Genomic DNA, 24851 nt, shown 5'->3' with positions numbered 1-24851 from the left:
ACGTGTGCGAGTGTGCACACACGTGCACACAGAAACACAGACACACACAGACCTCCTGAGTCTGCTTTGGGGAGAGAGACTCTTGGCCTGGAGACCTCCCGAGGTCCCACCACCCTCAATTTTCCGACGCATCCACGTGTTTTGCTGTAATTTCGCTCTGCCAGTAGGAGGGGAAATGAACTGTTTGAGGAGCAAAGAAGGACTCAAGTAATGGCAAGGCAATGTCTGCAGAAGCTGATGCATTTCCTATCACTTCTTGGACGCTTTAGGACCCCTCTTAAGATTGCTGCTTATGCCAGGAATACAAATGTAGTGCGGCTTCTGCTTCAGCACGGTGCTGTTCTTTCTCATCGAGACGAGAACGGCTTCACAGATATGGCTTATCTTGATGTCTTTACTCCTGGGTAAGTGTTTTACATCCTTGCTAAGAGCAGCTGCATTGTCAGCTACGTGTCCTTAACAGCTAGGCTGGAGGAAATAGCCCTTTCTCCTAGCGATGGTAAACTGTGGAGTAAAAACCCCTTTAGGAACAAAGCATTTTTGGGGACTGCCCTAGCAAAACAAGAGCTTGGTTCCTTCCCTGCAGGCTTCTGGCACAGTATCAGTCTTGTGCTAATGCACCATTTTGCACAGCAGCCTTGGCCTGGAGCACGTTTTTACTATTTTCTTGTTTCTTTGGGGGTTTTTTGTTTTGTTTGTACTTGTGCTTATGAAGCAACCCTGAAAGCGGTCTCTCTCCAGAGCCCAAACTGACCCTCTGCCAGGGCTGGTAGAAGATGGCACCTGTGCAATGTAGTTAGCCCCTGCAGTGCTTGGAATTCAACCACAATCTTTGTTGGCCTCTTGACATCCCACTTAGGAGCGCTCTACACTCTCAGGGCCTCAGAATAGGGACGGGAATTTCTGAAACCCTTCGAGGTCCAGAAGGAGTTTCAGGAGACGTTACCCCAGCTTGGCGTGAAGAGTGGCTGCAGCATTAGTATAGCATCCCGCTGAGGTAGAAGCCTTGTAGCTAGATGTCAGTCTCACTGGCCCCCAAAATGGAGAGGGGGGTTTATAACATGAGACTGTAGCCAGCACGGGTGAGTTACCCCATCAACAAGAACAGGCACCTGTACTGTGAACATGCCTGTAGTGAGTGCTTCAGTCTGCAATAGGACTGCAGTCAGTTCTGTGCATGTGTGTGTGTTGCCATTTGCACCTGGCTCTGAATATGTGAACGATGGCTCCTGAATGGCTGCTGCGCTTCCAGTAGAGAGCGTATGCAAGTGTGGGGGTACGGTCAGCAATTTCATTTCCTTCCTTTTTGTATGCAGTTTTTCTAAGACACTGCATGAATACGTCAGAAGTAAAAGGACGGGAGAATGCTCTGTAGGAGGTGCAGGAGGTGCAGCTGTACATGAGATCTCTTCCTCCGCAACGACTGCTGCCCCTCCCGTGGGAGCACCTGCACAGAGTGGAGCAGGTAGGATCCCCCACCGTGGAGGAGGTGATGAGGACAAATCGCTGTGGCCTGAAGGAGAATGAGAGCCCTTTGTTAAATGCAGGGCCCGCGGGATGGGAGAGGGCACAGTAAAAGAAGCACTCACAGCTGCATTGTGCCTCTTCTTTCCTTTGAAGGTGTCTTGCCAGAAGCTGGAGCAGAGCAAGAGGAAGACTTTGATTCCCTGTCTGATTTTGAGGTACCTTCTCTGAAGGTGGGGTCCGACTGGGCGTGCTTACTTTTTGGCTCTTTTCCTTCTGCTGCTGCTTCCGACTCAGGCTTGGAATCCCAGCATCACTTAGGTCAAAAGTGCCAGGTGTGCAGTTGCCAGGGTCTGCCTTAAGATCATCGAGTCCAACTGCACACCTGGCACTGCCAAGTCCACAATTAAACCACGTCCTTAAGGACCACATGTACACGACGTCCCCTAAATACCACCAGGAATGGTGACACAGCCACATCCCTGGCCAGACTGTTCCAGTGCTTGATAACCGTTTCAGTGAAAAGATTTTTCTAATGTCCCATCTAAACCTTTCCTGGAACAACGTAAGGCTCTTTCTTCTTGTCCTATTACTGCATATTGGGCAAAAGAGACCGACACAGATGCCTAACACGCTGGCTGTGTTTGGCAATTTTGATCTTTCCATCACCTGATACCACATTACGCATGTTGGCTGAAGCGGGAGCTTTGTGCGTGGAGACGGGTCCAGAAGGAATCTGTGCCACTTCTAATTCATGTCTTTTCATTTACACAGACGGATTCCGAAGGTCCAATGGAACTACTTGATGCCGTCCTGCTTCCAGGTGCAAAACAACAAGGAGCGTGTGCGCATCCTGTTGCAGAGGAGCGCCACAATGGTAATTTCCTGACGGACTTAAATGGTTCCCTTTGTAAGCCTCTCTGGAGTGAAGCGGATGGGGAAAAGCAGAGTGAAATAAGCACTCACGGCAGCGTGGCGCTTCTTACCTCTTTGTAGGTGTGTTGCCAGCAGCAGGAGCAGCACAAGAAGACGACGATGAGTCCCTTTCTGATTCTGAGGTACAATCCTAGCATCACTTAGGTCGGAATAGATCCTTAAATCATCGAGTGCAAGCGTATGGTTGAAAGGTGACTCAACCACTTCCCTGGGCAGCCTGCTGCAGTGCTTGATAAGTTTTTCAGTGAAGAAATTTTTACTGATATCCCATCTAAACCTTTCCTGGAACAAAGTAAGACTCTTTCTTCTTGTCCTATTACTGCATATTTGGCAAAAGATACCGACACCCACCTTGCTACAACCTCCATTCTGGTAATTGTAGGGAATGAGAAGGTCTCTCGTCGGCCTCCTTCTTTTCTGACTAACAGCCCCGCTTTCCTCAGCCGCTCCTCAGAGGACTTCTTCTCTGCACCCTCCACCAGCTTCACTGCCCTTCTTTGGAAGTGCCAGTTCTAACACATATCTTTCTATTTCCACAGACGGATTCTGAAGGTCTAACAGAACTTCTGGATTCCGTGCTGCTTCCAGGTGCAAAACAACAAGGAGCGTGTGCGCATCCTGTTGCAGAGGAGCGCCACAATGGTAATTTCCTGACGGACTTAAATGGTTCCCTTTGTAAGCTTCTCTGGAGTGAAGCGGATGGGAAAAAGCAGAGTGAAATAAGCACTCACGGCAGCGTGGCGCTTCTTACCTCTTTGTAGGTGTGTTGCCAGCAGCAGGAGCAGCACAAGAAGAAGAAGATTTTGACTTCTCTTCTTTGGATGAGGTACTTTGTCTTCCCGAGCTAAAGGAATTGTTATGCTTCTTAAGCCCAGCTGCTGAAAGGCAGTGTGATGCTGCAGTGTTGCTGCGGATTCCTCTCCTCACTGTCTGTCGGTCTGTGTTCTTGCTCGCTCAGGATTTTGCACTGGAGAGAGAAGAGCTTCCGCTCAAGAAGGAGGCTTCAACACAAACCGATGGTCAAGGCGACACTCAGGTGACTCTTAGGGCCTGATGCACATATCTGTAAATCAAGCCCGTCAGTTTAAGGAGACCTGTTTGTGCTACTGAGGTTCCTTTTGGAGCGCTGCTGAGAGGCAGTTTTTGTATTGGGACCTGAAGTCTATTTCAGACCTCATTTTGTTCCCGTTGTGAAGCAGAAGTGCTGCATGAAGAGGAAAAACAGTCAGTTAGAAAACAGCTAGTGGCATAGACGCTCAGCCTCTGTTCCAAGGAGGAAAATACGGAAGCCTTTTCTGTGTATCAGGAAAGAGAAAGTATCATGCTGAGCTGCCGGTCGTTTGGATGTGCTCAGCTGAGAAAGGTGCCAGCAGGTGCCTGCTGGTGGTGGCCAAGATCTCTCGTCTTGGAATTCACTGAGTCATAGAAGCATAGAATGGTTTGGGCTGCACAGGTCCTCTAAAGATCATTTAGTCCAGCTCCCTGCTGTGGGCAGGGTCATCTTCCACTAGATCAGCTTGCTCAACACGCTGTCCAGCCTGACTTGGAACAATTCCAGGGATGGGGCACCCACAACTTCTCTGGGCAGCCTGCTCCAGTGTCCCACCACCCTTCTTCCAACCCTCTGATCATTTCTGTGCCCCTCCTCTGGACCCACTCAAACAGGCCCGTGTCTTCCTTGTGCTGGGGACCCAAGAGCTGGAGGCAGTAGTCCAGGTGGGGCTCCCAAGAGCAGAGCAGAGAAGAAGAGGAGAATCACCTCCCTCCACCTGCTGGCCATGCTGAAGATCAATCTAATGATATGATCCCATGTGTCCTGTTGTCATCTTCTTACTGGCTTCTCCGTGCTCACGGAACACCATTTCTTTAGGAATGGGTCAGGTGGCTGCAGCAGGAGCTTGCCAGCGCTCTCAGAAAGTGCTCCCTGGCAGAAGCTTCACTTGAAGCTGAGAAGCGCCACAGCAGGGACCTGCAGGAACAGAAACTGCAGCTGCAGAAGGAACTGGACAGTTCTAAAGCTCAGGTAGGGAGAAAGCTCGTCTCTTGTCTCTTGGCGGGGGCCCAGGCCTTTTCTGTTGCAAACCAGAGTGAGGGACGGAGCCTTAGTTGGGGGTCCACTCCTTTTTATCAAACCTAAGCTGACTACTGGGGATTCTTGCTTTGGTTTGACAGCTGCAGGAACTGAAAGAGCGGCTTATCCGGAACGAGTGTTATGCCGAGTCCCTGGAGAGTGCCATAAAGAACAAGGAGAGGGAGCTAACAGCTTCCAAGCACCTGCAGAGACTTCTGGTCACCTCTTCTGGAACTGCGTCTGTCCCAGAGCTGGAAGAACGCGTGCAGCAGTAAGGAAGTCACGCAGCGGGGCAAGGCTTTGCTTTCTGCGATTGTGGGAAAACAACTGGGGTGTCTTCCTGCATCCCAGCCAGATAATACTACGTAGTTTTCAAAGATGCTTTTGTTTTAGATGAGGTTCTATCACACTCTTCCTTTGGGATTTGTGTTCTTGTGGACTTCTGTGGTGAGACCTGTACTTCTTTTTCAGGCTCCAAGTTCGAAGGGCCAGGCTGGCAGCCACAGTCCAGCAACAAGCCAAGACTATGGAAGCCCTTCAGCAAGACCTGCAAGCCTCTGCCTCAGTAAGCTAATCAGAACCTTCCCTTTTCATGAGCTACCAGAGCCCAGTTCCACCTTCAGGTGGGGAAATTGGAAGGTTCTCCCGGAGAGCCTGGGAGAGACCATTTCCTCTGTTCTACTGACTACTTTGAGGCTGCCCTCAAAGTCCTGCTGCCCCGTTCCCCAGCCTTCTGGCTTTGAGAGTCGCCCCATGAGACTGTAGCCAGTCCTACTTCAGTGCCACCTAATGCCGCCTTTGTGAAGGACTTGGCAGTCAGGGACTGGCTTCGGTATTTTTGCTTTAGAACACTCGTGAGGTTGAGACCTCGGGCAGCACTTCAGACAGTCGTGCTGTAGAGGCATTTGGTACCTTCAGCTGCAGACGTTCCTTGGGCTCTGGTGGTGCCGAGCGCTTCATCCTGAAGGCCTGACTGGCATCGTCAGACTGTGACAGGAGTTCTTCAGTTGCCTCTGCTCTGGTGCCCTTCCATTAGTGCTGTACTTCCAGCATCCAGTTTCCAGTGCCACCTTTGGCCCAGCCTGCTGTATAAACTAACAGCCCACACTAACCCTTCCCCAGCCACTGCTGAGCCTCCAGCGCCATTAACACTGAGGAGATGCCAGAGCAGAGGAAGTGCCGGTGCCCGAAAGCTGAGTGGTGACAAGAGAGAGGAATGAAGCCTGCAAACCCTGACATTCCATCTTGTGCAGCCATTGCCCTGCATCTAGTTCCAGCTGTACTGTTGCAGCGTGCTGTTTAATAAACTGTGTCGTCTAGTCCGTGTCTTCATTTTGCTGCCCCATTGGAGCGCTTGGGACCTCGCGGGTTTGGATGAGGACGGTCCTATCGTCGAAGGCTCACTCAGGCTCTCAACCCACGCAGGCACTTAGCACGTCTCTCTCTGCCCTTGCTCTGAAGGAGTATCAGTCGTGCAGACGTCTCCAAGAGGGAACACGCATCTGTGTCCTTTTCCTCCCGGGAGCCCTGAGCCACGATTGTGCTCTGATCGGGGACTAGCGCTGAGCTACTGCTAATAATCGGTTACCAGACTCTTCCTGCCTTCCTAGAGCAATCCTCCTGGTGGTCTGGGCAGAAGGTGGTGGTTGAGCTTCTGGTAGCCATGGAACCTTTGCAGTTCCCAGAGGGATCTGATGGATGTGTAGCCCACCAAGGGGAAAGGTGCGAAGAAGTGGGCACAAGCTGGGACGGGGGAATGGCACCTCAGCCAAAGGAAAACACTTTTCTCTTGTGAGGGTGGCGAGAGACCGGTGTCAGGGAAATGAAATGGATTCAAGTGACTCAGGAACATAAGGAAAGGAAAGGGCCAGACCTGCTTTTGGCTCCTCAGCAAAGGGGAAGTCTCCAGGGGCTCTGAGATCCTCTGTGGGCTGAGCGTGGTCACGGTCGTGGTCCTGCTGGCAGCTGGGGACACCACGTGCAGCAAAGCGCTCCCCTTCCCGGACTCCACGCTGAAATTCAGTTGGAAGCAAGAACCATCATTGACTCTGGTGTGTGGGCCCTGGTCTGTTTGGGAGCGGAGGGTGGGGTTCAAAGCTCAGCAGGGCTCTGGGAGGAAACCCCTGCTGGGCATTTCCCAGCTGACACGCGCAACTCTGATCTCTCCCACTGACGTGGGCCTTCCCTGGCATAACCCAGCATTGACTGTGGGATTAGCATGAGCAACCTCAAGTGCCATTTAAAAGCTGGCACTGTCCCCCCACCTCAATGTACCCGCTTTTGTACATCCTTTGCAAATTCCACCTGAAAGGAGAACCTTTAGACTTGCAGCTGTTTCAACCTCCTAGCCAAGCAAGGTCCTGTTCCCTCTCTCCCTCAGTTGCCAGAAGAATAATAAGCCCCACAGAAATAATAATAGAATAATGAACCCCACAGGTTTCACACTGAATACGTCACAGCTGTGGAAAATATATACCCCAACTTGCTGGGCTGATGACTTCCAACTGCACCCAAAAGAATCATCCTGGGAATTCCCAGGCTGCTTCCCAGCACCAGCCTTAGCAGGAAACATCTCAACATTTGAAGCCTGAACTTGTAAGACCTAGAAATGCGAGGTGGTGGGTACCCAAGTGTTCTCTGTGTGCTCTCAAGGGTGGGCACAGCGTGCAGGAGTCGGCAGCGCAGCACAGGTTGGGTAGGAAAGGACGAGGCCTCCTCCCTTCTCCTTCCGGCACGTACAAGAGAACCGTGCGGCCTGGCCCAGTCAACGTGTGTTTATGAAAGGCAGGTCCTGTTTGATCAACCTGAACTCCTTCTACGACGAGATGACCCACCTAGTAGTAGATGAAGGAAATCTGCGGATGTTGTGTACTTCGACTTCAGTAAGGCCTTTGACACCGTATCCCACAGCAATCTCCTGGAGAAGCTGGCAGCTCATGGCCTGGATGCGTGTACTCCGCAATGGATAAAGAACTGGCTGGAGGGCCGGGCCCGAAGAGTTGTGGTGAATGGAGTCAAATCCAGTTGGCAGCTGGTCACGAGTGGTGTTCCCCAGGGCTCAGTATTGGGGCCAGTTCTGTTTAATGTCTTTTAGCAATCATCTGGACAAGGGGCTTGAGTGCACCTGTAGTAAGTCTGCAGATGACACCAAGTTGGGTGGGAGTGTTGCTTTGCTGAAGGGTAGGAAGGCTCTACAGAGGGATCTGGACCGGCTGGACCGTTGGGCTAGAGGCCAACTGCATGAGGATCAACAAGGCCAAGTGCCAGGTCCTGCACTTGGGTCACAACAACCCCAGGCAGCTCTACAGGCTCAGGGAAGAGCGGCTGGAAACTGCCTGGTGGAAAATGTCTTGGGGGTGTTGACTGACAGCCGGCTGAACATGAGCCAGCAGTGTGCCCAGGTGGCCAAAAGGTGAATGTTAAGGGATCTCTGGGCTCTAAAACAAAAACAGCCTTTAGAAGATACCAAATGTATCTTCAAAATGGAAACAGCACCCCCTCTTCACATAACTGGCAATGGGACCTCCACCCAGGAACAGTCCTGTGAACTCCCCATGAAGGCCAAGGACACAAGCAGCAGTAAGCTCTGTGGTGATGTGCAGGCAGATGAAATCTGGCTGCTTAGCAGTCCGCTCAACTCCTCTGCAGCAGCTGAGCACAGCACTTGCCCTGATGTTGGGGGTGTGCAGGGAGAGAGACAGCTCCAGTGACAGAGAGCACGAGACAGCACCAGAACCGTTCTGGCCCTCCCTCCTCCTGTCCACCACCAGGTCGCTGCTAGGCGGTATGTAGCTTCTGAACTCCAGCACCGGCATTACAAAAAGCCTGACTCAGCATCTCTTCTCTAGTTGGCAGCAGGTAGCGTCAGGGAACGCAGCCCATCTGACCGAATGCAATTCTGTTCATTCCTGCATGTCTTGCACTGGTTCCCCGCAGGGTGCAAGTGTCAGTGCTGGAAGCACCCATCGAAAGGGTGCACATGGGTCTTTCCTCCACGCAGGAGACCCTCTGGGCTCATCCCTGCCCCGGCCACCCTCCATGTTTCACAGGAACAAGAATCAAGGGCAAGGGAGTATTTTCTCTTTGTGGAAATAAAAGAAAACAAGCACAAGTGTTATACTGAAAAAATACTCTAGTTTCACAACAGCCTTTCCCCTTTGAGCCATCTCGTCACCATGCACAGTGCATGTCTCCTCCAGCCTCACTTTCTGCTGTAGAACCCCTAACACATCATCTCAGTAGCCTTCTAGCCACGTGCTTGTCAAGACTCCCTAATGAAGGAAGTCCAGCTGCCACAATGGGTCAGCGAAAATTTATTTTTCAGTGCTCCCAGTGATCTGGTCCCATATCGGCATTCTATTGCACAGTTTGGCAAATATATTTAATTTTTGTCAAGAGGCAAATATACATTGTGAAGAGGGACTATGGTTTGCATTCTCTCCCATGCAGTTTGCTCCCATGGAGTTAACACTGTTCATCAAGTCTCTTACTCTTTCCCTTCACCACTGTCCAGGTTAAGACTTCTGAGCCAGTAAGGTTGTTAATTTAATCTTCCCATCCATAGACGCAGTGAGGCAGGTCCCGCAGTCCATAGCTGTGCTCCAGTCCACTGTGACAACAGGAGCTCGGTGTCCTCCTAGGGAAAGGCAACTCTCCAGAACCTTGTCCTCACCATTTAACTAAAATGAAAGCATAAGATACATTTTTGTGATACATTTCTGTGGTAGGGCCAGTGCACCCACAGGCAAAGTCAAAGCCTGCTACAGACTCCATTTCCCCATCAGCATACATACATAATTAAGCAGAAAATCAGTAAAAATTTCATCTCCTCTGCCTTGCAATGACTTATACTGATGGGCATCGACTCAAGAGGAGACAGGCAAGGGGCATGTGGTCAGTAACCACTTGTTACTGTGGCACAGAACTCCGAGTACTTGGAACCATTCAGCCTTACCCTTCATTTCCTTTCAGTATACAGTAAGAGGAGAAAATCTGTCTGGGACTAACATAACATCAGCAAGCACACAAGGCAGATTAAAGATGAGCATCAGTCAACAATCGCACATTTTGCATTGAACTGACATGCATCAATGTATTAAGAAAAAAAACAAAACAAAACCACCAACTTTGTCCTAGGGACTTGGGCACTAAGGAAAACTGGCGCAGCTAAGCTTTAAGAACAAGGAACACACATACTCCAGCTACATACACAGGGCCAAATACTTATAGAAGGTTCTAACTCTTGCTTAATACCACACATGGCTAAAATGCACACTGTATGAAACTAAGCACCAATTTTCACAGGGCAGGGAATGGTAGGTACTGCTTGAGAACTTCCACTGGCTGATGTTGCAGCCTTGTAACAAGAGCTTGTATGGATGCGTAGGAGTACTTCCCATCACTTCTCAGACTTACCTTAAAAATTACTCCTCCAGTAGAAGAACATGTCAACATATAGTTGCCCTCAGAGTCAAAAGCAAAAAGCCTTCCTCGTGGAAACTGGACTTGCTTGTAGCCACTGTACCCAGACAGAACAAAAGGACCTGTAGCTTCACTGGGAAGATTGTATTCAGACACCTTCAAGCCACTTTTGTGAATATTCCACTGAATAAACTAGAAGAAGAAAGAGATGACAAAAGTGAATAGTTAAACTGACTGGAATGAAAGTAGAGGGGACATTCCTTGTTTTTAAGCAAAGTGCCTACTCCTCACAAATTGAATATGGTGTTTTGACATCTGCATCTAAGTGGCTATGTTTATAAAACACAGGCTGCAAAGGCTACTAATAGTGTCTGCTATCCAGGTAAACACATGCCCTACCTTCCCTGAGCACTGCTGCCTAAGTGTCCTTCCACATTGCATGCAGGATCCTGGTGGGAATTCACTTAAATCTCATCAGCCAAGGACCCACACATTCAGGCAGCCTCCCTCCCTAAGCCACACCTCTCTACTGCTGAAGACTGTGAAACTGCAGAAACTGAAGCCTTTATTATAAGCAACAGGGAGCTCCTGGCAAGGAAATTCATGCAAAGTGGTCAAGGACTTACTCCCTGGTGAATCCCAGATTTCAAATGTGATTTCAAGGGCATAAAAAGGCCATTTTCACATGGCTTTTCTAGGAAGCAGATGTCACCAACAGTAAGATTTGCAGACAAGGTCTGAGACAGCTCCAGCTGCTAATACACTTTCTAGCCACTGTCTCTGCAGAGACTGCATACAGCAGGGTAGTGCTGCACATGTAAGGCTACAGTTAGCAGCCTCCAGATCCTCCAGACTCTGATGGTATTTTTACTGCTATTCCCCACTATATGGAGGACTCCAGAAGGGAACTTGCTGCCAGCTGAGCAGTAGAAGGTCACCCAGAGCCTACCTTGCCATCCTCGCCTATGCTGTAGACTGTGTTCTCATCATAGCTGAACTCAACGGAGTAGACTTCCCCATCATGTGCCTTCCAGCTCATGGCGCACTCATGCTGCTGCATATCTGAGGGGAGAACCAGTACTGAACACTACTCATACACAGAGCTGAGATGAAGAGAGAGAGGCCCTTTACATTCAATGAGGTCTCTGTCCCAGCCCTCTAAACCAGCCTGGGGAGCCCAATCCAATCCCAGCACACCATGCTTATTCTCCAACATGTGGCTTTTACACTGGCCACAAAAATCACTGACTGTAACTAGTCACCTCTTCCTCCAGCTTTACAGGGCTGCTCACATGCTTACTGCCAACTGCAGGCATTCTGCATCCAAGCCCCACTGCCACCTTTCTTCTACTTCTCCTCCCCTTGTCTACCCTAACAGCTGCTGCCAGCTCTGTCCTCCCACAGACCCAGGACTGCTGCCTTCGGCTCAGTGCCTGGGCCAGAAACAGATCCTTCATTCACAGAGAAGGGAAGCCCAAACTGCCTTTACTGCAAGGCCAGGCTGAAGAGGAGAAAACCTGAGAAACAGGAATTGCTCAGGGAAGGAGGACTGATGCGAAGCCCTTGCCTTCAACTGGAAAGCTGAATATCAATTCCTTTCCTCAAGACTCAGCCTTTGGCAGTGGTACTGCTATACAGCACAGCCAAGACCGCATGGCTCAAGGGCAAGTTAAATCTGCTCCTCAGCAAGAGGGAAACAATAAATCCAGCAGCACTACCAGGGTCTCCAGCCAATGTCCCTCAGGGAAAGTTTATGTCAACTCACTTCTGAGAGCTATTGTGGAGGAGAGAAAATAGCTTCCATTTTGATGTTCAGGCATGTCCCACAGCTGCCTCCCTGCTGGCAGAAGGGTGCTAGGGGCAGCCAGCTAGGGACACCAAGGGGCCACCTCACTGCTTAATTTCAACATACCGAAGAGACGAACAACTCCATCTGCAGCACCAGTGACCAGCAAGTTGCCGTTGTGGTTGAAGGCTGTGCAGTTAATGGCAATGGGCTCAGGCTCCAGGGAGAACTGCAGCTGGAAGGGAAAGTCTGCATTAATGCTGAGAAACAGAGCTGGGGGTGCTGAGGAGTGCGGAAAGACTGTATCTAGTAGCAAGAACTCCTCCACTTCAGAGCCCTACACCTCTCATGACTACAGACTTCAAGGTTGGCAGCTGCATTTTACTGGGACACCAAACCAACAATTCACCTCAGCCAAGCCACAGCTTTCTCAGCCTTGGCCTCAGGGCTGCAAAACCAGCTTCTGGCAGGCATTAGCTTGAGTATGTTGCTTTCTCCTACACGTCAGGGACAGCATTTCTTAAGGGCAAGGGATAGGACAAGGACTCCCTGCCAGAAGCTGACCCATCTAAAAGGAAAAATAGAGAAAATAACAGGAGATGAAGTCTCTGAAAGAAGCACATCACTTAAAAACAGGGAGGGCACGGGAAATAGCAGCAAAGAAATCCCTTCAATATAGCTCAACTGGAGAAAGCCTGAGCAAAGCATCATTCAGTCCACTTGGGAGATTTCCAGTCACAAACTGTGCAGGCAGGATAGAGACAAGGCTACAGACTATTTTGAAGAATCCCTCAAAAAAAAACAAAACCCCAACAAAACAAAAAATCCCCACCCAGACGCAGAAGCTACTTAGAACATTTTTATCCTGCATATGATAGAGGTGGAAGGAGGAAGTGGGGAAAATAGAAGGCTACTGAAAAGAAAGTCAGCATAATTTAGAAAGAGGCCTCCTACACATTAAAACAGAAAACACTCATTCTCAGATAGCTGACTGAGAAAGGAAAGAAACCCACTAAATACCTGCTGCTTCATCGTTTTAGTGTCCCACAGTAGCAGCTTCCCAGGAACTTGGTTCATGCTTTTGCCCCCAGAGCTGATGGCTGAGTAGTCCATATGGGAAATGGGGCTCTGGGCTGCAGCAGAACAGACAAAGGAGGCGCCACTTGGGCTGCAGGCAAGTGAGAGGATCCTGAAACACAAACAGTTTGAATTCCCTCTCTCTAGCAGCTGCTTCAAGTGCAACACTTGACCACAAGCTCTCCTGTTAAGACACTGCAAGACTGGGTGGACGATAAGCAAAGGCAGGATCTGTGTGTTTAGACAGAATTTGAGTGTCTCCTGTTTAACTGAGCAGTTTTACACTGCTCAGACATGGACCACCCTCTGGGTGAAGGCTGAACAGTCCTGTAGTTGCACAAAAGCAGCAGGAATATTGAGAGTTCACCCACCTTTTCACAGTCAAAACCAACAACACTTATATTTATATATTAAAAAAAAAATAATAAAAAAAATATAAAAATCAGTATTACCTGGGCATGTCTTCATCAATGCTGATTTCACAGAGATTCTTCTTCGCTTCTGTGTCATAAAGACGAACCGTCCCGACCCCACTGCCAAGCAACAGCTTGAAACCAACAAGGAGGAGATGGAAGGAGCGCAAGTGAGTGTAGTGATGCTGTCCAACCACCACCAACACCACAAAGTTTTTTTTTTCCTATTTATGCATTTGTATTAAGCATCACCCCATTCGGGCACATCCTGTTTTTCTGTGCATATCATGCTGAGTACGACTACCCTAGACTCACAGAAGCTGCTTCGCAGTGAGAAAACAATCTGATAGGCACTAAGGTGGAATAAAAGCCACTTTCTAGATTATGGGTCAACATTATAGGATGCAAACCATATGTGGAGTCTCAATATCTAGGGGAGCAAGGGAAGAGTAATGCAGAACTAGCAATCTAAGTTTAAGAAAAAAAACAAGTAGAAGCCAATTCCTTTCATCCAGGAGAAAAGGAAATAATTCAGGAGGGCTCATACATGCTCTATCAGTGGTGCTACAATTTAAATCAAAAGTAAAACCATGGAGGGATGCATCAAAGAAAATTAAGCAAGTCAGATCCTTCTCACTTCAGAGCCTGATTTGCTGCTGAATCCCCATATACTTCAGAAAGAAGAATCTATCAGCAAGCAGAAACACTCAACAAAGCAGAAGAAACATCAGAATAACTGCATGGACAACTTCCTTTCTAAGAGTAAAAGAAAAGAAAGAGACAAGCTGCAGCACCAGATCTTCACAGGTGCAATTTTCGGGGCAGCAACAACACAACATCAGTGCCAGAATGCAAACAATATTCCCTCAGTTGCAGGCCTGCCTTCTCACACAGCCCTCTCTCTTTGCCAAGGGAGGGTGTGAAACACTAGCAACAGTTCTAGGACTCAGAAGAATGCATATAATTTAAGGCTCCTCTCTAGCAACAGAGCTAAAGTGCTACAGGAAACATTAAAACTGTAATGATATTTAAACAAGCCCCAAGCTCCTTATGCACACATCAACCCCCAACTCATAAGGCACCAGTATAATACTGACCACAGAGCTTTTCTCACACCCACACAAGCAGAAAGGGTGGGAATAAAGCCCCACAACTCCCTGCTGCTGGGCTCCCATGGGCTGTTGTACCAGGCTGTCTCTGCCTGCCTTTGCAACGGGCTGCCTGCTCTGCCCGGAGAGATACTTCTCTTAAAGGAGCTGATCCTATCCTGCAGCTGTAACCACACTGCAGCTTGGGAACTTCTGTTTTGGAGCAACCAGTGGTGAATTCATTGCTCAATACAAAGAGCACATTCCCCACTCTAGCTTTTCTTAGACCCTACAGGCTTCAGTTCCCCATGTCCCACTAAAGTGGAAACTAACTGCTGGCCTGATCTTATCCACAATGCAGCTGTCTAGAAGTAGCAACACAGTCCCAAATCATCTGCCATGACGCTTGGGTCTCCACACACAGGCTACTCACCAGCCTATCACGCTTGGTTGCCCATTCCAGAGACAGCAATGGAGATTTGGAAATGGATGAAGCTTTAGTTTGCATTATGGGGTTAAAAGACCAGACTTTGATGACCCCATCGACATCCAAGCTGGCCACTCGCCGTCCAGAACAATCAACCCTATGTGTAGAAGAAAACTAATTGGATATTTTTCTCCTTAAAGTTCTTAGATGCAGGTAGATACCCCAGTAATCCGTGGTCTCATGGCCACACACCAATTACTTCTGCAGGAATCAGAGCTTCCTTGCACCGTTTCCTGTTCAGTCCACAATAACTGGCACAAGGAAGCATACCAAGCTCCACATGCAAAGCATAATGCCCTTAAGCAATGCCATCCTACTTTCCCAGGGAGTTTCTTCCCCAGATGGTATCTCTCAATCACAAAAATCTCTGTCCATCCTCACTGCACAAGCTACAGGCTATTTTCAGTCACAGCAACTTGACTGCCCTACAACTGAGAGTACGTGCACAATGTGCTGAACAGAACAGAGGCTGGGAGAAGAAGACCAGACGCAGCTGGTCCTCTAGAGAGGCTTCCATGAGAAAGCCGTCTTCTGCCAGTCCCCTACCTGCAGTACATGATGGATGAATGGTGCTCCCCATACTCCTCCTGGCTCAGGACAATGAAAGGCTGCTCCTGTCGGACTCCCACAGGCTCTGCAACGCTAGCAGGCATTTTGGTTGAAGTCTCTGCTTGCTCAGCATTCAGCTCTGAGCATGGTTCTGTCTCAGCAGTGCTAACATCTGTTTTCTTCTCAGCACTTGGGCCCTGAAGGAAGAAATCCTGTGTGAAATACAAGGAAGCAGCAGCTCCAGATCAAGCTCTTCAGCCACCCCAGCCTCCTGGGAGGGGGTGGGGAGGGGGAAAGAAAAATAAAGAAAAATAAAGAGCGAAGGTGCACTGAAACAGAAGCATTGTCAGCTCAATGCCCCTTCTGCCAGGGATCCTCTGAATACAAGGATAGTGTGTTGCACAACTGCACCATTTAATATGGCCTTCTTGATTGTAGAGTCCTTTATATCACGCTCCACGTGCCCAGCCACACACTTTCCTGTAAGAATTAAAGGAACCACAACACCTCTGCTTGGCATACCCCAGCTGATACCAGAGGCCCATTTTGATGCCATTAGAACAGATTCACAGGCAAATCAACATATTTCAAGGAATTCTTGCATTCAGCAATACAAGTTAAATCTTTATAATATGCATTTCAGTAAACCTGCACAAATACTCTTGTTGGATGGTGATCCCCAATAGATGGATTATCCTTGTGTGCCACAGATTTAGTCCATGTGTGCTGGGACCACCACTGCAGCCAATTGACTGATGACAACAACAGAGTTGACACATGAGTCCAAAAGCTTAAAACTCAATTTGACAGGGCAGACAATACAAACAGAGTTTTAGGAGGTGAAGATACCTGAATGAGACAAGATCTGCACTGCAGCATACAGCAGGGTTCGAAAGCAGCTTAGTTTTCCCTTGCCACCAGAAGCTGAACAAGAAGCAGATATGGCACATAAGCCAGTAAAACATCTGCAAGCATTCCTCTGTTAAACCATCCTCTGAAGACAAAGTGCCCCAAAATGGTATTGGTGTTGATGGCTATGAACTCCTGTTCTCTAACACATCTTGCTTTATTTATAGCAGCTTCACATCTTGAGCAATGAGTCAAACACTGCATAATCAAATCATCTGAAATCACAAGGCTGGAAAAGACTGGGAAATAATTCCAAGAATGCCTCTGTGTTAGCTAATGAGGGGAGATAACCACCAAGGAATGGCACTCAGAAACAGTGCTGCCTTTCAGTTTCTATTTTGCTTACGTGCACTGAACAACAGAAAGCTAAATGGTATCAGCTTCCCCTATAACATCAGAAGCAACTCCTACAAAGCCAGGAAAACACTGCCTTAACCTGGAACATCACAGGAAAAGCAAAGTCAAAGGATTCTTATCAGGAATCTGGGCTTTGCAATTTTCTGGCCACCGTTTAATTAAAGTGTTGTAGATAAGCCATAAAGCAAAAAGGTCTCATAGAGCCTTGAATGCTCAGTGGTGGAGAAACATCTCCTTTTAAAGCAGTGTTCCCCCCACACAGAACAGCCACACGTACAGGCTGACAGGCAACAGTCCCTCAGCACTGTTGCTACCTCAAGGTAGCATCTCATACAGCCATAATAAACATGGCTGAGACGCTGACATCATTCCTCCTGGGCTCTGTATCCTCTGACCACAGGGCTGCTGAAAGCCAGACAATACACATGTGAACAGATGTAGTCTGCTGACTTTCAGTGGTTAAAATCCAGGACACAGTCTTATTATTTCATTAGATTAGAAAGCAGGGCACACCCCCAGGCAAAACTGCAACAAATAGCACAAAAAAACTCCAAAAAACAGATGTTGCTATGAAGGATACTTCCACTCCTATCCAGGAAAACTTTCCATCCATTTTTATCTGTCCCACACAAAGACTGTGCAAATCAGGATAAATCACTTGGGTGGGACAGATGACTTACGCCCACTGCCACTAAGAAAAGGAGATTATAACACAGTATTTTAACATGACCATTAAGATGGATGAAACATACCCTCCCCAGGACCAAGCTGTTGAACAGATCATCACAAAAGACAACTCTTCTTCCATTTGAAACATCAATACCAACTCCCTTCTGGGGACACAGAAGTAAACTGAGTGTGGAAGGCGCTGATTAACTACAGAGATTAACCTTTGATACAGTTAGATCTGAGTAGCAGTTTGGAAGCTTAATGGGAACATTTGTGCTTGTTTTGCCACCTAGCACAAACAAACTACAGAAATATCAGCCCTCCGCTTCCCAGCCTAGCAGTGTTGCCCAGTACCTGAAAGGTCCCTTTCGACAGCAGTTCCTTCCTTTCCTTCCCGTGCTCTTGCAAGCGCTTCTGCCGCTGCTGCAGGGAACTTGACTCAGCTGCTACTAACCCACTGAAGTGGCTCTTCCCATCCTTACAGCTCACCGTTCCTTCCTTTGCTTTGGCACTCTGGAAGGCAGAGGAATGATTTGGCAAACTTATGTTTGTGCAAGGCTGCAGGACAAAGAGCAAAAGAGGAGGCAAAGAAACCAAGGACCCACAAGGGCTCCACAAGCCCCCAGAAAACAGCAGCTGTTCATGTGCTGCATTTTTCAGGTGGAAGCAAAAACCTGGAGGAGTGCTGTACAAGTTAATTCCCTGGATAGTAAACAACATCCAAACACATCTGAGAATTACCTGGTGATTTGTTGGTTCTTTCTTCCCTAGCAGCATACTGCCAGTCTGCGTTGGAGAAGCCCCACTTGGATGGGCTGGTCTGGAAGGGCCCTTTTTACTTTGGGAGAGAAAAGAGGACAGAAAGCCTCCCCGGGACTGAAGAGAATGTGCAGTACTCCTCTGGCTGCAGGTCATATCACTAAAAAAAACAAAACAAAACAAAAACAACAGCACAAACACACACACACAAAACCCCACCAAACACAATTATGAATGTGCAGTCAGACAACCTGATCAAAGACCACCCAACAAGCAAAGTGCCAGCAGTATGAACCACAAGAGGACAGATGTTCCTTTCCAAGCTGATGGACCACTACGCATTGAAAAAAATGTTTTAAAACATCCTGATAGTGCCTGGAGCAGATCACTATAATTACTGTAACCAAAGCTCACTTATCAGAGATGCCACTGAGACGGTGGGCCCAGCTGCTGCTGAATCGCCTGTAGGGCCACCTCAAACCCCTTCCACTCTATTTGCTTAGTTTACAAAGACCCTAAGGGAAAGGCAGGGAATTCAGATCTTCAAAGACCCTATCCAGCCAGGATTTCCAATTCAAGGCATAAATCAGACCTAAATCAAGAGGTATTCAGTATCCAGTGTTTCACTGAACACCCTTAGATATTCAGCAAGTCATGTTCAGCAATTTTAAAACACAGGTCCTCAATATCTAAAAAACTGGGCCCACAGAAAATAAGGAAGCTTAGGTCCATTGCTATGAGTACACCCACCTCCCTCCTAAGCCCACAACACCAAGAGCAGCAGCTGCTTCCCAGAACATAAATGTCTGACCTCACTCTGCTGCAGCTTCCTCTGAGAGCAGAGCAGCACCCAGGGGAAGGGGAATACAATCACTTTCACCGTGTCTATCCTCTCTTCTAGGAAGGAACTGTTCTACCAAAACTGGGCCTTGGGTTGAGCAAAGACAAGGAAAAAGCAACCAAAACTGGTCACCAGACTAAGAGACAAGTTGCACACACAAAAAAATGACACTTCTAAGGTAAGTTTTCCTAGTATAAACGGACAAAAACAAACATGGGAATAAATCATCCCATCCCTCGCATCCCCGCCCCGATGTGTGAGACTTTCCACAGAGTAGTCAAAAGAAAGAAAAAAACAAAACTCAAATGCAACTCCATAGCCTGTCCTGTGCAAGAAGTGCAGAGCAGTTATCAAGATAGTTCATCATACACTTAGGTCTATTTAATCAGGCATTTTTTAGAATAAAACAAAGACTTCATATGTTGTCTCTGCTACAGCTTCTATTTGTCACTGCCAGCAGCATTTGAACCATCTTCCTCCTGTCTGAATAGGAGTGGAAGAAGAACATGGGAAAGTCAAAGCCCCAGCAGTGTTATTAATACCTTGTGGCTAAGCTACATTTGCTTTCAGATCCTTTTAAAGCAAAGAGAAAAAAAATCTCAATAACACAATAAATTCAAATACATAGGCTTGCTTTACATGGCTGTGTACTAGGGGAAAAGTAAGAGTTTAGATAACAATTAAACAAGGTTTATCACTTTATATGTTGCCTAATTTCCACAGATAGGAATACAATAGATGTAGCCACAGAACAGTTTAATTGAAGCAAGTCATGAATTCCCCCATTAAATCCACTTAGGTCACCACGATTTCTGCCTGGATGTCTTTCTGCATTGACTCCCAGGGCAGGGAACAAGGAAATTACCCTTGAGGACCCTCCCTGACCCAACAAAAGCAGCAGAGCCTGTCCCCAGCAGGCACTCACAGCTCAGAGTCCCCAAGTCGATCCATATTGGCCACATACGCGGGCAACTTGTGATGCACAACCGCTTGTTCCACCTCCAGTTCCTCTTTCTTCATGCGGGAGGACTCAGCCTGCAAAGCAAACAGCTACAAGGAGAGAAGAGAGCCAAGTAAACAGAAGGTCACTGATATTAACCTCCTTCCCACTTGCTGTTTAGTCCTTTTATTTCAACAGCCCCAGAAGGGTGGGGAGCGAAGAAAGCTGCTCAACTGGCTGACCACCATGCTAGTCCAAGTAATCAAAACAATCGGTACTTAACACAAATGAAACAAGCCTACTTAAAACCCTTCTCTTATCTCCTTGGGCTGTTGCTGAGGGACAGGAACAGTGCTGGGAGGTGAGAGGCAGCCAGGGCAGAGCTGATCAGCCTCCCCACACTGGCGGTTCAAGGCCAGGGCTACACACATGACTGCAGCAGCAATGTATGGGCACCGAGCCCAGGAGGTCGTCTCCTTCCCACAGCCAAGGGCTTGGAGAGCTGGCAGGGTGCATGGAGGGCAACGCCACCAGGTCGCTCTGAAACCCAGCTCCACACCTTGCCCAGCTCCCTCCCAAGCATGGCAGTGAGGTTTATCTCCACATGATGGAGAGACATCTTCCTCTCAGCAGAGAGGAACGTCAAGATGCAGCTTTCTGTGGTTTACACTTGTGACTCTTGTTCACATAAAGTGATCCTCAGGCTTTGCTGTTTCTGTAAATTTGTTTTTCAGAAATAATTCTCCTTTTTCCTTTTATCATAGTATTTAAGGAAAGAAATTACAAGAAAATGGAGCTTTAGAAATGCAGTTTGTTATTCACATATTTGCGTTGTTTCAACAGTGAAATCAGAATCACTACTTAGTTTCAGCTAGCACCAAATTCAGTATTTATTCACACCATTTTAATTTAAACCTGTATTCTATAGGTAGCTGCTTCCTTTTCTGACCTGAGCAGTTCTCCAAAAAGAAAAGTCTGGTTTTTACCTCTGCCTATTTGCCAGAGAATACTTATGCAAACTCTAAATTATAGCAATCAACACACCACAAACAAAAAACAGCTTTAATTTGATTTAAAGTACAGAATACAAAATTGGAGGAAACGAAAGAGCTCTATTTCAAAACATACCTTATCCTGCTGTCCCAATTCACCGACCACCTTTGTAGAACCCTCCTGTCAAAGTTTACCTGATCCACTGACTCCATACAGTACAGTGACAAACCTCACTTTTTTCCCCCCACCAAAAAGCCTCCTTTTTGAAATCAATTATTCTGTTTTACTTCAACATTTTTGGAACAGTGTTGATCAGCTACCAAAACAGCTGAAACAGGAAGCACAAAATACGTGTTTTGTAACACAGGAGGTAAAGCACAAAACTTATTTTACTGACGCGTTCATACAAAGAAAGATCTTAGTTGGTATGGCGGAGGAAGTGAAACTAGAGCCCTGCTTACATGGACAAGGCTTTCTGCTCATACATGATCATCCCCATGTGATCTGTAGTTTTGAAAGTTCTTCAACTGTAGATTTCCCATATCTAATAGGAAATTACACTGCAAAAGGATCAGCCTGTGTTATCTGTGTGCTACTGTCAAAAACAAGACATGGAGCTGGACAACATTCTGTCTGAACTGGTAAGCCCTTCTTACAGTTTACTGTAAGGTCATTATTTGGGAAACAGACATTGATAACATTTCCATTAGTTGATCTAAATTGCTTTAAGTGCACTGCAACCATAGTTATGTGGCCATTTCAGCAGTAAGAGGTTTTGTCTCTTTGCCAGAAGTTATTGCCCCTTTCTATTGCTCCACCAGATAAAATCTGGAAATGACAACACTATTCACAAGTTTCCATGCAAGGTCAGCCACATACACCCTTAACCTGACATTAGTTTCAGCCTGACTTCACAGCATAGCAGGAAAGGAGTTTGCACGGTGTCCGGCCACCTCTCCAATAGCACAGGGAGAGGGACAGTAATATCCTAAACAGACATTTCACAATATGATCACAACTCTAAGTCTGCTGGAGACAGTTGAAAGTTAAACCAAAATAACAAAGGACTCATACAACAATCTGTCTTTGAATAACTGCACTGAACAGTTTGAAATTTCTTGAATGGGTGGAACCAATTTTACAAAACTTACGATCTCATGCAGTCAGCAACTAAAGAGTGACTTCAGTTCTGACCTTATGCCGCAACGATTCATTTTCTTCTTGTATGAGACTGCTCCTGAGGCATTCAGCTTCGAAGTTCAAAATGACTGGAACTGGTGAGGAACGTTAAAGAAAACCAAGGCAAGAAATTGTGTGCACCTGGCTGAGTACTAAAAGTCAGCGTTTTGTACTGGCCGTTTGCCTGTAAGACAGCAAAGTTGTCCTGTCCAAACTACCAGCAAGAAGTGCAACGCCAGAAGACTAGTAATATTTTAGCTACACAAGCTAACTTTGTACTTTCTTTGTACTTTACAGTTGCATGAACCACTTCACACTTGGGCTTTGCAAGGATTTTTAAATTCTTCCTTTTTACATGTCAGAAGTGGAAGACAAGACAGATCATGTTAATGCCTTAGTGTACACTGAAGAAACAGTTCAAGATAAGCTGTATTCCAGCTGCAGTGGAAACAAACAAGGTCAGAACTTGGTAGTGTTGAACAAGAGGTGTTCTTTCTGAACCAAACTGCCCTATTACAGTGAGTTGTCACTAGACAATGTTGTGGATTTATGTACCCAGGGAAGGGTCTAACAGGAGATGCTAGTTCAGTTATGGATTATGACCCAAGGTTGAAGGCCTGTGTTGCACTGTGCCAAGCAAAGAGGAAAAGCATTTCAAAATGAGATGTACACAAGATTTGTAGTCACTAGCACAGGGATGAGTTCAGCATTAGCAACAACCACAATTGTTTGTGCTCAGGGAATATAACATATAATCAGGTAATTGAACAATAACTATTCCAACATCCTCTGGTAAACACCAGCTTCCTATTAAGTCTTGGCTCTAAACAATCACCTGAAAGCAACATGTTCTGTAATACTATTAATATATTCTTGGCACCAGCGTTAATAGTAAGCGTAACACCAGGCCAAGAGAGATTTAACTATTAGTTGCAAAAAAGGATATGCATGCACTGAAATAAGACACTCAGGAAGTTGTGCAGAGACACGATAAACGTATCTGCCCACTGGCGCGAGAAATAGGTGGCGAAGGTGGGGTTGGAGTCTGGGGCAGGGAGGAAGGGCAGGACAAACCAATCCTTCCACTCCACCTGGTTCTGGAGCTCAGAGGCCTGCTTGAGGAAAAACTCCTGCGCCTTGTCATTGCGGCCGCTCTGAAACACAGCAAGAAGAACAAGGCTCACACTTCCATTCATGCCACCGCATGGGAACATAGGCTCTGCATTATGAACACACTAACAACTACTTTCACCACCCAATAGAGCAAGTGGTTAGTTAACAGATTCATATAGAAACAAGAGAGTTTTAAATACACTAGGAGAAGCTCACTAATGCACTTAATCTGACCTTCTTTCTAGTCACCAGTCTTGTTCAAAGGCTGAGGCAAATCAAACTGATCACTTACGCTGTTTTCTAGCTAAACCAGTGCAGTTTGTGCATTGATGTAAGATGTGAGCATTTATACACAGGACTAAGGTGTATTTCAAATTACTCAAGTTTACAGCAGATGTAGCCTGAAAAGGTTTCCACTTGATACATCATTCAGCCAGGACGGTTACACCTCAAGGTAAGCACAGGGCAAAACAAAACATGAAAAACATGAAAAAACATGCTTCCAGAAATGTGCATTGATTTTGTCTCCTCCAACACCCATCATTTAATATTTTCTGACAGGGAATGTAAACAAGGGAGAAACATTGCTTCTAAACGGTAAGAAATGAAACATGAATTCCTGTCTATGCTGTTTGCCAAAGCCCTCCCTATGTATTGTATTCCATTGATTTTCCTAGGGTTTCAACAAGATAACCTTTCCTCCATTTTAAGCTCATTATTTTGTGTTCTATTCAAAGCAAACAAAAAACATGCACTCATTTTCTCTCTCACATTATCTCGAACAGACTTGCAGCCCACTTCTCCCACCTCTTATGAACTAAAACTCAACTCCACCAACTTCAAGTCACCTTTTTTTCCTCTGGACCCTCCAACTCCCTTGATGCTTTAAGAACTGTGGTGCTTGGAAGGCCTGGCCGAGTCCTGCGAGCAGGTTATAGTGGAAGGAATACAGACAATCCTGCCTGTTGATCTCCAGCACTTCAGTAAAGCTCTTCCCTACACTGCTGTTGCCTGCTCCATCGCTCCTTATTCTGCATCAGAGCAGCTGACTACTTCTACCTACATAGAGGCACTTGGGGCCTTTTTCTACCTGTTTCTTCAATTTAGCAAGATTGCTTGGAGAATTATTCTTGTCCTCCTCTGCCACACAAGAAAATGATTACAAACCTTGTGATCTCTCTCAGTATCCAAGTTATTAGCAGCAGCTGAGCAGGACTGAGCTACCAATACAACCATCCTGAGAGGGACCTGCCTTCATCTCCAAGTATGAAATTGAGAGCAGCACAGCGGAGAAGATCTTGAGGGTTCTGGTGGATGAGAGACTGGACATGAGCAGGCAATGTGCACTTGCAGCCCAGAAGGCCAATCGTATCCTGGGCAGCATCAAAAGGAACATGGCAGCAGGTTGAGGGAGGTGATTCTGCCCCTCTACTCCACTCTGGTGAGACCCCACCTGGAGTTCTGTGTCCAGCTCTGGAGCCCTCGGTACAGGAAAGACATGGACCTGTTGGCGAGGGGCCAGAGGAGGCCACAAAAATGATCAGAGGGATGGAATAGCTCTGCTGTGAGGACAGGCTGAGAGAGCTGGGGTTGTTCAGCCTGGAGAAGAGAAACCTCCAGAGAGACCTTATTGCAACCTTTCAGTACTTAAAAGGGTCCTGTAAGAAAGATCAGGACAGACTTTTTAGCAGGGCCTGTTGTGGTAGGACAAGGTGTCATGGTTTTAAACTAAAGGAGGGGAGATTCAGGCTGGATGTGAGGAAGATTAATTTTTTTTTCACAATGAGGGTGTTGAAACA

The 24851-nt window shown here is 47.1% G+C and overlaps 2 protein-coding genes across 9 annotated transcripts in view; one reads left to right on the top strand and one right to left on the bottom strand.

The window, feature by feature from the left end:
- Positions 1 to 171: 171 nt before the first annotated feature.
- Positions 172 to 5790, top strand: LOC102090452 (uncharacterized). Of its 2 annotated transcripts, XM_065044644.1 has the most exons (12): positions 172 to 404; positions 1317 to 1465; positions 1621 to 1682; positions 2239 to 2341; positions 2461 to 2522; positions 2940 to 3042; positions 3162 to 3226; positions 3359 to 3436; positions 4271 to 4423; positions 4573 to 4742; positions 4943 to 5036; positions 5594 to 5790. In XM_065044644.1, exons 1-12 carry the CDS (start codon positions 211 to 213, stop codon positions 5618 to 5620), a joined length of 1260 nt encoding a protein of 419 aa, XP_064900716.1. In that variant the 5' UTR covers positions 172 to 210; the 3' UTR covers positions 5621 to 5790. The 2 variants fall into 2 exon arrangements, with proteins under 2 accessions (XP_064900716.1, XP_064900708.1); XM_065044636.1 differs by having other exon boundaries at positions 3162 to 3436.
- Positions 5791 to 8825: 3035 nt separating this feature from the next.
- WDR91 (WD repeat domain 91) overlaps positions 8826 to 24851 on the bottom strand; it is an 18456-nt gene continuing 2430 nt past the window's right edge. The window contains exons 3-15 of one of the 7 annotated variants that reach the window (XM_065044482.1): positions 22886 to 23093; positions 21912 to 22037; positions 19753 to 19877; positions 17969 to 18146; positions 17582 to 17740; positions 15290 to 15489; positions 14690 to 14840; positions 13208 to 13302; positions 12699 to 12867; positions 11805 to 11913; positions 10842 to 10954; positions 9887 to 10084; positions 8826 to 9150 (exon numbers count right to left, since the gene is read on the bottom strand). In XM_065044482.1, coding sequence (XP_064900554.1) covers positions 8986 to 9150; positions 9887 to 10084; positions 10842 to 10954; positions 11805 to 11913; positions 12699 to 12867; positions 13208 to 13302; positions 14690 to 14840; positions 15290 to 15489; positions 17582 to 17740; positions 17969 to 18146; positions 19753 to 19847 — 1632 coding nt within the window. In that variant the 5' untranslated portion in view covers positions 19848 to 19877; positions 21912 to 22037; positions 22886 to 23093 and the 3' untranslated portion in view covers positions 8826 to 8985. Of the gene's footprint in view, positions 9151 to 9886; positions 10085 to 10841; positions 10955 to 11804; positions 11914 to 12698; positions 12868 to 13207; positions 13303 to 14689; positions 14841 to 15289; positions 15505 to 17581; positions 17741 to 17968; positions 18147 to 19752; positions 19878 to 21911; positions 22039 to 22885; positions 23094 to 24851 lie in introns of all 7 variants that reach the window. The other 6 variants (XM_065044445.1, XM_065044448.1, XR_010468615.1 and 3 more) reach the window with 6 other exon arrangements.

This window comes from Columba livia, chromosome 1 (genome assembly GCF_036013475.1).
Source record: "Columba livia isolate bColLiv1 breed racing homer chromosome 1, bColLiv1.pat.W.v2, whole genome shotgun sequence".
NCBI classification, from domain to species: Eukaryota; Metazoa; Chordata; class Aves; order Columbiformes; family Columbidae; genus Columba; species Columba livia.
The sequence above is the reverse complement of the archived record's forward strand: the minus strand, read 5'-3'. Positions and strand labels throughout refer to the sequence as shown.

Excerpts from the sequence above, each read along its gene's own strand:
- LOC102090452 (XM_065044636.1), top strand. The coding sequence starts at position 211 with ATGGCAAGGCAATGTCTGCAGAAGCTGATGCATTTCCTATCACTTCTT. Across the intron at positions 1,466-1,620 it reads ACCTGCACAGAGTGGAGCAG|GTGTCTTGCCAGAAGCTGGA; the intron begins GTAGGATCCCCC and ends TTTCCTTTGAAG. Across the intron at positions 3,437-4,270 it reads ATGGTCAAGGCGACACTCAG|GAATGGGTCAGGTGGCTGCA; the intron begins GTGACTCTTAGG and ends CCATTTCTTTAG.